Source organism: Hyperolius riggenbachi, chromosome 3 (assembly GCF_040937935.1).
Source record: "Hyperolius riggenbachi isolate aHypRig1 chromosome 3, aHypRig1.pri, whole genome shotgun sequence".
Lineage (NCBI taxonomy): Eukaryota > Metazoa > Chordata > Amphibia > Anura > Hyperoliidae > Hyperolius > Hyperolius riggenbachi.
The window spans coordinates 192753388-192765521 of NC_090648.1; the positions used below are offsets into that span (position 1 = coordinate 192753388).

Sequence of the window (12134 nt, forward strand, 5' to 3'; positions counted from 1 at the left end):
TTTTTCTTACAGAGAAGTTATAATTTAAATTGATGTTGAACATTTAAGAAAGACTCTTTTGCACTAAATGAATAGGTGATTAGGTGGAAAGCAGAGAAGGTACCTGCCTTTATAGTTTATTGTATGTCTTTTGTTCTCCCCAGTTCCAGCCAACATCAGAGCATGCCTTGTTTTCCTGTTCAGTTGTGGATGTCTTCACACAATTGAATCAAAGCTTTGAGATTATCAAGAAATTAGAGTGCCCTAATCCGGAAGCACTGTCTCATTTAATGAGGAGATTTGCGAAGGTAAATTCCAGTAAGCTGCGTTCTATGTGTACATGCATTTATTATATGAGGGCTATGGCTTGTAAACTTATCCAAGCTATACATTTTCCATTATTTAATTGAACTGCATATATATAAACAAAACCAAATAATTTTTTATATTGGTATTTTATTTCAGACTATATTATTTTTATATTGGATAGGGTTAAGAATGTAAATCTGTCCATTTACAGCAACAATTCAAGACTAGAACACCATTAGCTGAAACTGTCCTCCACACAGTTATAAACAGATTGCCATTTTATTTAGTTTAACTTTGAGTCCATTAAAAAGTCACTTAGTGCAATTTTAAATGAAGCTGCCTTAACCACTTGAGGACCCACCCTTTACCCCCCCCCTTAAGGACCAGCGCTGATTTATGTGATCTGTGCTGGGTGGGCTCTGCAGCCCCCAGCACAGATCAGCTGGCATGCAGAGCGATCAGATCGCCCCCCCTTTTACCCCCCTATGCGGATGATGTGCAGGGGGGGTCTGATCGCTCCTGCTGGTGGCATGTTGCGGGGAGGGGGCACCTCAAAGCCCCCCTCCGCAGCGACATTCACCCCCCTCCCTCTCCTACCTGTCCCCCCGGTGATCGGGGCTGCACAGGACGCTATCCGTCCTGTGCAGCCTGTGACAGGATGTCGGCTGTCATATGGCGGCGATCCCCGGCCGCTGATTGGCCGGGGATCGCCAATCTGCCTTACGGCGCTGCTGCGCAGCAGCGCCGTACAATGTAAACAAAGGAGACAAATGTCTCCTGCGTTTACATTTAGTCTGCGAGCCGCGATCAGCGGCTCGCAGGCTATTCACGGAGACCCGCTCCGTGATCTAACTGGAAACGGCCGCTCGCGCGATCGGCCTTTCCTGATTAATTAGGGAGGCACCTGGCGACGCAGAGCTGCGTTGCTGGTCCTCCAGCTACCACTTTGCCGTTGCACGGTATGAGTGTGCGGTCGGCAAGTGGTTAAAGTGAACCTGAGGTGAGAGTGATATGAAGGCTGCCATATTTATTTCTTTTTAAACAATACCAGTTGCCTGGCAGCCCTGGTGAACTATGTGGCTGCAGTAGTGTCTGAGTCACAACCCTGAAACAAGCATGGGGCTAATCCAGCCAAACTTTAGTCAGAACAACTGATCTGCATGCTTGTTCAGGGCTATGGCTAAATGTATTAGAGACACAGGTTCAGGGGGACAGCCAGGCAACTTGCTTTGTTTAACCTCCTTAGCGGTAATCACGAGTTCAGCTGGGGGCGGAAAAAACAAGCCAGGAGCGGTAACCCTGAACTGAACTCGTGGTAGCCATCAGGAAGTTTGTGCAGAGTAATGTTGCGCAGCGGGCGTTTTAACTCACCTCTCGAAGGAACCCGACGTCGCCCGCAATTTTCCTTCCTCTCCTCTGAGGCTCTGCTTCCCCTTGGTGAGATCGTCGTCTGTCGTCACGGTGACAGTTAGCAATCTTACTAAAGGGTTACAGCACCACCCGGAGCATGGAGCGAAAACTGCAGTGCTTAATGCCTGGGAGGTGAGTGAATGCCGGGCTGCTAGAGAACTTCCTAGCAGCATTATTTTTTACAGGATTTAGGATCTAAAAGCATGCAAAAAATTGCACCACTTTTAGACCCTAAAATCTAGAAAGAATCAGATGGCCAAGGGGGTTAAAAGGAAATAAATATGGCAGCCTCCATATCACTCTCACCTCAGATACCATTTAAGTGTCTGATATTGTTTACTTAATAGCTTTTTATAATTCATTCCTTCACTAGGAAGAGCCAATCAGATCTCTTTATTATACAATAGTACAAAACTGATGTGTCTTCTTCTATTTTCCAATCAAAAGATTGGGAGAGGGACTGACTTTGCTAAGCTCTTGTTGTTTGCTGGCTAGGAGAGAAAATAAAGGATACAGAGACACTCTTTTGGAAATATAGTGGATACATTATTTTCTCCCAGCTGAACTCCACAGCCAGACACTGGGAGAATGTCACATTATCATTTAGCTTTGTAATGGCTGTGGCAAGTTGGCAGAACTACAAATCTTGGCCGGGATAGCTGGTCACTGGAGTCTCAAGAAGAAATGTGTATATAAAAGCAATCATGCAATATGACATGCCAACTGTCACATCACCCTAAAAATACACAATATAAAATTGCAATAACATTTTTGATTAAGATCGTAGAAGGGTTAAGGAGGCGCCCGATATTTTCACACAGTGTAAAGTATAGTTTATAAGCTTAGGGATAATACACTAGTGTATTATTCCCACCCCTCGATTGGGGTCACCACTGGATCAAGTGGATCTTTTTAAAGGAGCTGCGACCATCCGCCGACAAGGCCGAGTGGGGATGGTACTTCCCCACATGCGATCTTAGTGGTTGCTATCATTGCAACCCTCTCTTGTGAGTATAACAGCTCTATTTGCTTGAAGAACTTGTTCTCTTTATTTACAATACTGCACCAGATTGGGCTCCCGGTTTTCCTCCCGTCCTTTTTCTACCCTCTCCATAACTCATTTTTGATGAAGGTGACCTTTAATATTTGTTAGTATTTTCTGCAATTTTTGTTTGTTACAAGAACTTTCAAAATACTTAGTTTACTATTAAGTAAAGCTAGTGGGCTGCAAATAAAAGTACATATTGTGTAATTTGCTCTTTTACAGCAATTATGTTTCTTTTAATTTTAGACTATCAACAAAGTGCTTCTTCAGTATGCTGCAATTATATCAAGTGATTTTGCCTCGTACTGTGGCAAAGAAAATGTGGTAAGTACTGGGCTCTGTTTTTATTGACAAAACTAAAAAGCCTCATAATCATGGCTTAGATGTTATTGTACAATGTCCATGGTGACTACATCTGATTCCTGACTACACGTTCTTAACTGTGATGGTTAATTTGGCTGTGACATTACTCACATTTTAATATTAATCTTGCACTTAATGATAGTCGTGTACATTTATTAATTCCTTATATAAATTATTCCCAATGTATAACTGTGTCATTTTAGTTCCTAAAAACAATCTTAAAGAGTAACTACACTTCCATAGAAAAACGTTTTTTTTCTCCAGGCATCTACTGTATAGGCATTATAAATATATCAGTGAATATGGGCAGCACGGTGGCGTAGTGGTTAGCTCTCTCGCCTTGCAGCGCTGGGTCCCTGGTTCGAATCCCAGCCAGGGCACTATCTGCAAAGAGTTTGTATGTTCTCTCCGTGTCTGCGTGGGTTTCCTCCGGGCACTCCGGTTTCCTCCCACACTCCAAAAAACATACGGATAAGTTAATTGGCTCCCCCTAAAATTGGCCCTAGACTACAGTACTTACACTACATAATATAGACATATGGCAATGGTAGGGATTAGATTGTGAGCTCCTTTGAGGGACAGTTAGTGACAAGACAATATATATACTCTGTACAGCGCTGCGTAATATGTCGGCGCTATATAAATACTAAATAATAATAATAATATTATAAAAGCAGCTTAATCTATTGCTTTCTCTGTCTTTTCTCAGTAACTAACTGCAGTTAGCTTTGTAACCATTTGATAGGAACTGGTAGCTGGATGTGACATTTATTAGTTATAGACTTTTGGGATTTTACAATCCTTCCAGATGGGAATACTTCTTATGTAAATGAAACCTTATCAAATAATAAGCAGCATTATATTATTATTATTATTTTTTTATGACTGGCTGCTGACTGAAATGGAAAGGGAATTTTTCAATGAAATGTGATTTAAAATGGGTTAATGCATATGCAATGTCATTTTTCAGCTTGCCACCTATTCTATCCAAGCAATTACCAAAACACAGAAAAGGCTTCAATTACTAAGCATTAACAGCAGTGTTGAAACTGAGCTGCACACATAGTAGAAGCAGAAAGATCGGAGTAGTGATCTCAACAGCTATGCAATAAAATGCAATGACAGCATTCAGAGTACATAAACTGTACATTGGGAACTTGTAATTTGTAAACAGACACTATTACTTGTGCACAAGAGCAAACATGATAATCGTATGGGTAATAATATGGGTACTACAGCCTAAACCACCTGTGTCTCACCTGATAACCCTTACATGACCCAGATTGATAACTTCTTATATAGGTCTCTTTCAGTGCTTGAGTACCTATGATTGCATTCAGTTGCCTGATCCTGTGAATATCTGCTGTCTTATCTTCCATGTATGATGAACCCTGGCTTTAAATTTGATTTTCTACCCTAATATTGGAGTCTACAACCGTATACAAGTAGTTTGATTTTGCAAATAAAATTGGTCGGGAGCCTCGTAAACGTATCAAAATTATTTATTCATCCAAAAGAATAGTGTAAACAACCCCCCCCCCCCCACCTCATTAAAACCATAAAAAATGGTATGCCTAGTGCTAGAGGATGGTAGGCCTAGCGCTAGATGAATTTGGAGTGCACTCCTATTATTCAAATATAAGCAACAGTTACCAGGTAGCGTATTTCTTCTGGGCCCCTTTATATAACCTCAGGATGCTGTTAATCCTTGTGATGTTCTCTATAGGTATCCAGGTCAAGTGCCATATGTCACGGATAACGTGTGGTGAATAAACTTCAGCCTCTTACTTTAGCTCCCCTCATTATATGCAGAGCATACCCAGCAATTTATCTAGGCAGACCGGCACTCGCTGGGACTCATGTGTCCTTTTGTATAAGCGTATTACGCTGTAATGTCGGGTACTTCCTGCATTAGCAAATGTCCATATGCCAGGTTCCCTTGCGTGCCATACACAGGAATCCGTCTCATGACTGCAGCCTCATGTGACGCGTTTCACCCGGCATCGGATTTCTTCAGGCGGGACGTCATGGTCCCTCCCACTCTATTTAGAGTATTCAGTGGGAGTCAGGTGATTTTAATAGAACTGGTTGGTTGATTCTAAACAAAGGAGTTTGTTATCACTGTGGATTTTACAGGTACTCCATCTAGTAGTGACTTAATAAGAAGACTTTTAAATTCATATCGCTGTTCAAGCCATTCGGAAACATAGCATTACAGTTGTAGATTTGTAAATGATTTGTAAATGACAAACTTCTGAACATGTCTGCATTCAAAAACAATAAAGTTGTTCAAAAGACTTGTACACACATTCCAACCTGCATAATAGTTGCTCAGATTGATCCACTGGTTGTATCTGGCAAACAACCTGTTATCGGTTGGTTATCTGGTTTTTGTCAGCTGTACACACACCCAACTTATCTTCTAACAGACAAGTGTGGAAGATAGTTGGACAGATTTTTGGTAGGTCTGTATGAGCCTTAAGTCTCGGAGGCAGCCGATGTCAGGTAGGCGCATGATGTCTCCCATTCATGTGGAGATCGGTTTTGATCGCTAACCACCTTTTGCACAAATGCCATGTTTTAATCCTGACTTTTGCTGTCATCTTCCCAGCACTTAGCTTATCCTAGAAGCAACATGTTCCTTTCAGGATCGTTTACCGCCATACTGCCATGTCCCCCTATGGGGATGAAAAACTCTCCATGATGGAAAGTGCCACCGAATGCCAATAAATGCTTTTCTGCACACTTGTAGAACAGCATTTGAATCTAAACACCGCTCTGCCATGGGTGGCTGGTTTGGAAATCCATCTGAACCAGCCCTACAGAAAAGACAAAGGCTGTTAAAATATGCCCGAATGGGCCCAGAAAACCAAATATCTAGTTTGAAACATACATTTTTTATGTTAATTTAAAATGATTGCTGTATTTCATATAAGGGTGATTACTGCATCTTATATATGAGTGATTGCTGCATTTTATATAGGGGTGATTGTGGTATTTCATATGGGGTGATTGTGGTATTTCATATGGGGGCATTGTGGTATTTCATATGGAGAGATTGTTGTATTTCACATGGGTTTAATTGTTGTATTTCATATGAGAGTGATTACCGCATCTTATACAGGGGGATTGTTATATTTCATATGGGGGTGATTACTGCATCCTACATAAGGGTGAGTGTTGTATTCATATGCGGGTGATTAATGCATCTTGTATGGAAAATATTGTGATAGTTCATATGGGGGTGATTGGTTTATTTCACAAGGGTTTAATTGTTGTATTTCATATGGGGGTGATTACTGCATCTTATATGGGGGTGATTGGGATATTTCATATGGGAGTGATTGTTGTATTTCACATGGGTGTAATTGCAGTATTTCATATGGGGGTGATTACTGCATCTTATAAGGGAGTTATTGTGGTATTTAATGGGGGGTGATTGTTGTATTTCACATGGGTGTTATTACTGCATCTTATATGGGAGTGATTGTGGTATTTCATGGGGGGGGGGGGGGGTGATTGTTGTATATCATATGGGGGTGATTACTGCATGTTATATGGGGGTGATTGTGATATTTCATATGGGGGTGATTTTTTTTATTTCACAAGGGTGTAATTGCTGTATTTCATATGGGGGTGATTACTGCATCTTATATGGGAGTGATTGTGGTATTTCATGGGGGGGTTTGATTGTTGTATTTCATATGGGGGTTATTACTGCTTCTTATATGGAAGTGATTGTGATATTTCATATTGGGTGATTGTTGTATTTCACATGGGTGTAATTGTTGTATTTCATTAAAGGGTGATTGATTACTGCCCCTTATATGGGGGTGGTTGTGGTATTTCATATGTGGGAGCCTGGGAGCTAAGGATGGCCAGTCCTGTGGCAAGGAGATCAGGCTGCAGGGGCCCCAGCTGGTAGCATTTCGCTGGGGGGCCTGCAGGGTTCAAGTTATGCCCCTGATTAGGGCTCTCAATGTTTGCTATGTTTCGTTTTGTCATTAATGATTTTAAAGTGTTCTGCTTTACCTCAGTAACTTCAGCCACCTTGCTCCCTCACATGGCCTAACCCTAATCACACCCCTGATGTATGGCTAACCCTCACTAAAATCCTTTCAATACCAATCACCCTTATGGGCCTTACCTTTATCCTTTAAGTGCCGCCTGGAAGCCATTTAATAAGGGTAGCTAGACATAATTTTTTGGTAGACCAGACTCTTCACATTAAAGTGTCCCAGTTGTGCAGTAGTGTATTCAGCTATCTTACAGGAATTTTACTTTAAAGACCCGTGCCTACAAATGACAGTGCAAATGAGGCATTAGGAGCCATTGCTGTATTAGAGTTTTATTATTTTGTTTTGTTTTTTAAAGTTAAACAACTTACCTGCAACTGTATTGAAGAGAGAAGGAGATGCTGCAGAATTCTTTAATAACTGTAATGACAAGCACTTTATTTGGCTTATATGGAGGATATTTTCTTAACAGGAAAGCCTGTTACCACCAGGGCATGGCTTTACTCAATGATGACAACATCAGTGTTTTGCTGTAAGGGTGCTCTTAAGGACACTGGAATTGTTGGTGCGCTCATGCAAAGCTTCATTCAAGTGCATATTACAAACACAGCACTTAACATTTAACTTGCCCCAGAAATGTTATCGTGTTGACAAGTAGGATGAATCAAGCATGTTCCCAGGTATTTTTCTAAATCTCCAGCGACAATCACGTTTTATATAGTACAGTTGTAACATGGTGAGATATCCTTTGTATTTTGTTTTGCCAAATGAAGGAGTAAAGCCAGTTAAGCCAGTTCAGGTCCACCATGAGATCTGAAGAATGTCTGCACATGTACTGACTTCATGTAAATATATATTTTTTATAATCTATTTAGTTAACATATAACAATAACAATTTCAAACTAATTACACAGTAGATAAATTGTGAATTATTATTATTATTTATTGTATTTATAAAGCGCCAACATATTACGCAGTGCTGGACGATAAATATATACAATGATACAAGGATGACATACATAGGGTTATACACATAGAACAAAGTTATATATGCAAATTGTACAAAATACATGATCATGCAATACGGGCTGGTTAGGTAGGCCCAGTAATACAAGTACAGGCTGTCATAGGACAGGAGTACATGATCCCGTAGATTACACTAGGGAGTGGAGGACCCTGCCAGAGGCTTACAATCTAATGGGTCAATCAGCTTGGTGACACAGTATACAATATCCCCTTTGCTTCCCTGGGTTTTTACCCGGTATGTTCCTGACATTGGGGACACTTTGGCAAGTCCCACAGTTAGAAAACCCATAAAAACATATTGGCCTTTCCAGATTAAAATGATACCTTATATGCCTTATTTCACTACTAGCTGGACATGCGGCGGATGGACCATTACTCCCAGTGTGCACGTCTGTAGCAATTCGATGTGACTGCTAGGGCGACAGTTCAGGGGCCCCAGTGCTGTACAGATGCATCACTAGGAAATGGAGGAGCAATGCGTCTGTAGAGCATTGAACTGTCGCTCTAGTGATTGCAACCAATCGCTACAGGCAGGAATCATGAAAGGTGCTGTATATTAACTTGTATATGTGTTACTGGGGTTAAAAAGGGGTTAATAGGGGGTTACATTTTTAACCCACTTAAAATATCTTATAGCGTATTCTACCTCGTAGTGAATGAATTGTGAAGCCATCTAATTGCTACAAAATAATGCCACCTGCTATAGCTGCTGAGTGGAGCAATGGTACTGCATGTAAATAAACAATGTGCTGGCTCTTGTGATTATTAAACTCCTAATGCCTGCAGGTGCAGTTAGGGGTGGGTAGGAGAGGTATCACTGGATGGATTTTCTGCATGCAAGAGTGCATTTATGGAGTAGGTGTGGTTGGTCTGGGGACCATAGTAAAAATGCTGCAAGCAGCCTTAGTGTAACGATTGGTGTCAGCAAGAGGCACAAATATCTGATTAAGTGGTGATATACAGAATCACCACTAATGCAGATATGTTAGAGTGAAATAGTCAGTATCCTCCTGATGGTAAATCAGCGGAAGGCTCACTAACACGGTAAGTACCTGAAATGATCTACTCAGACCAGTGTCACACCCCGAACCTTGATTATTGGGGATCCGCAGTATCGCCAATAATACAAGGATAGACCCGATTATATAGCAATCTGCGGAATTGCTAATAATGCGGGTAGATGTAAAGCAGTGGACACACGAACAACATGTAAATAAACAAAACAGGAAATATATTCACAAAGTTGTGGAAATATCCACCACACGGCAATTCCTCAGAGGTGTGGTTACCTCTGAATGGGAACCCCGTGTGTGAGATCCCCCAAAGTGGCAGTGGAGGAATCTCGGCCTCTGGCAGTAACGGTCTGCTAGGGCCGGCGTCTCAGGGAGGCAAGCCTCAGATAATAACCCAACAGTGGGAGACGTTCCACTGAAGGGAGCAAGGTCAGACAGAAAGAGGTTCGGCAACAGTACAGGCGGCAACAGTACAGAGACGTGAGACGAGAGAATAGTCAGGAACCAAGCCAATAGTCGTTAACGGTACGGGCTGGCAGAGTACAGAATCAGGAAGCAGAAGAGAAGTCAAGACAGGCACAGAATCATACACAGAGAATCAATAACAATAATAATAATAATCTCCTAGTCTAGGTGTGAAGTCCTTGGTTTCAACACCTGGGATCTAGTCTAAGGTCTGAGTGCTGACACAGGGTATCGCAAACACAGACGAAGTGTGACTGAAAAGCACTTCCTTATATACTGCCTGGGAGAGAAGTCTCCACCCCAGGCAGCAACCAATCAGAGCAGGCTAAAATGTCAGCTGACCTCCAGGTCAGCTGACACGCTTTCTAAGAGTATAAAGGCGTGTCTGGCGTGCGGCCGCACCCCCTAGAGGCAAGATGGCAGAACCCTGGTGAACAGCATGTTGGTGAGTTTGGAGCAGAGTGCTCGGACAGGTGTGCGCAGCGGATGCGGACGAATTTCCGCATCCCGCGTTGGAAGGTCCGCTTGCCGGACTGGATGTGACCATATTTCCGCAATCCATCCGGCGTTGCAGATTTTTCGTTACAGTACCCCTCCCTCTAGGCGTGGACTCCGGACACATCCCACCTGGCCTGTCAGGATGGAGCTCATGGAACCGTCTCCTAAGTTTATCAGCATGTAAATCACCTGCTTTGACCCAGGATCTTTCCTCTAGACCGTACCCTCTCCAATGCACCAAATACTGCACTGAACCCTGAACTCGTCTGGAGTCCAAGATCTCCTCAACCTCCCATTCAGGCTCACCATCAACCATGACAGGGTGAGGAGGGGGGGAATCCACCTGAACAGCTGGTTTCAGGAGTGACACATGAAAGGCTTTCCCCACCTTTAGAGAATGCGGTAACCTGACTCTGTAAGTAACACGATTAACCCTTTCGGAAATTGGATATGGTCCAATATACCTGGGCCCCAGTTTCGCGGATGGCTGCCTCAGAGCTATATGACGAGTTGATATCCAAACTCTGTCTCCTGGTTTAAACTCCCACTCCGCAGACCGTCTCTTATCTGCCTGCCTCTTCTGTATGATGAAAGCCTTTTTTTAAATTTTCTCCGACATTAGCCCAAATCCTCTTGAAAGATTCCTGCCACTCCTCCAGGACAGGGAATGGAGAGGTCGACACTGGCAAAGGAGAAAATTTGGGAGATTTCCCATTGACAATTTGAAAAGGCGCATAACCAGAGGACTCATTCCTGAGATTGTTATGTGCGAACTCAGCAAATGGTAGAAACTCCGCCCACTGGTGTTGGGCGTCCGCCACATAACATCTCAGGAACTGTTCCAAAGATTGATTGGTCCTCTCTGTCTGGCCGTTGGTCTGTGGATGGTAACCTGATGAAAAGGACAACGACATACCCATCCCCTTACAGAAGGCCCGCCAGAACCTAGAGACAAACTGGACCCCTCTGTCTGAGACAACATTCTCTGGAATGCCGTGTAATTTAAAGATATTTTGAATAAAAAGATCTGCTAATTTTTGAGCAGTAGGGAAACCACTCAAAGGCACAAAGTGGGCCATCTCACTGAATCTGTCTGTGACCACCCATATGACAGTCTTTCCATTGGAATCTGGAAGTTCTCCCACGAAGTCCATGGAAATATGTGTCCATGGCTCCTGAGGGGAGGGCAGAGACTGCAAAGTTCCAACTGGAGCCAGTCGGGAGGGTTTGCTCCTGGCACAGACGGTACAGGTCTTAACAAATTCCTTGCAATCTTGTTGTAGAGATGGCCACCAGACAGATCTACACAACAATTCTTGGGTTCGGGTAATGCCAGGGTGTCCAGCATTCTTGTGTCCATGAAACAACTGCAGCACTTTGGGACGTAAAGTACAAGGGACATAAAGAACCCCTCTTGGTTTCCCTTCTGGGACTTCTAATTGAAAAGGACTTAAGAGGCTAGGAAGGTCTTCAACTATCTCAGTGGCTGCCAGGATGATCTCTTTCGACAGAATACTTTCTGAGGAAGGAGATGGAGCAGTTTCAGGTTCAAAACAACGAGAAAGGGCGTCCGCTTTAACGTTCTTACTCCCTGGTGTGAATGTAATTATAAAATTAAAACGGCAGAAAAAGAGAGCCCATCTAGCCTGTCTGGGGGTGAGTCTTTTAGCTTTTTCAATGTACTGTAAATTTTTATGATCCGTGTACACAGTAATTACATGCTCCGCCCCCTCTAACCAGTGGCGCCACTCCTCAAAAGCAAGCTTGATGGCTAATAATTCCCTGTTTCCAACATCATAATTTCTCTGGGCAGGGGAGAATTTTCTGGAAAAAAAAGCACAGGGATGAAGCTTGCCCTGAAGTCCTGAACGTTGAGACAATACTGCTCCTACTCCAACCTCCGAGGCATCCACCTCCACTATAAATGGGTAAGCAACATCTACATGACGTAATATGGGAGCAGAACAGAATGCCTCTTTCAGCGAGGAAAATGCCACAACTGCTTCTTCT

General features: G+C 42.8%; 1 protein-coding gene across 1 annotated transcript in view; it reads left to right on the forward strand.

Moving 5' to 3' along the window:
• UNC13C (unc-13 homolog C) overlaps window positions 1-12134 on the forward strand; it is a 784159-nt gene that overhangs the window by 607529 nt on the left and 164496 nt on the right. The window contains exons 23-24 of the mRNA XM_068275480.1: window positions 144-287; window positions 2990-3067. Coding sequence (XP_068131581.1) covers window positions 144-287; window positions 2990-3067 — 222 coding nt within the window. The remainder of the gene's footprint in view (window positions 1-143; window positions 288-2989; window positions 3068-12134) is intronic.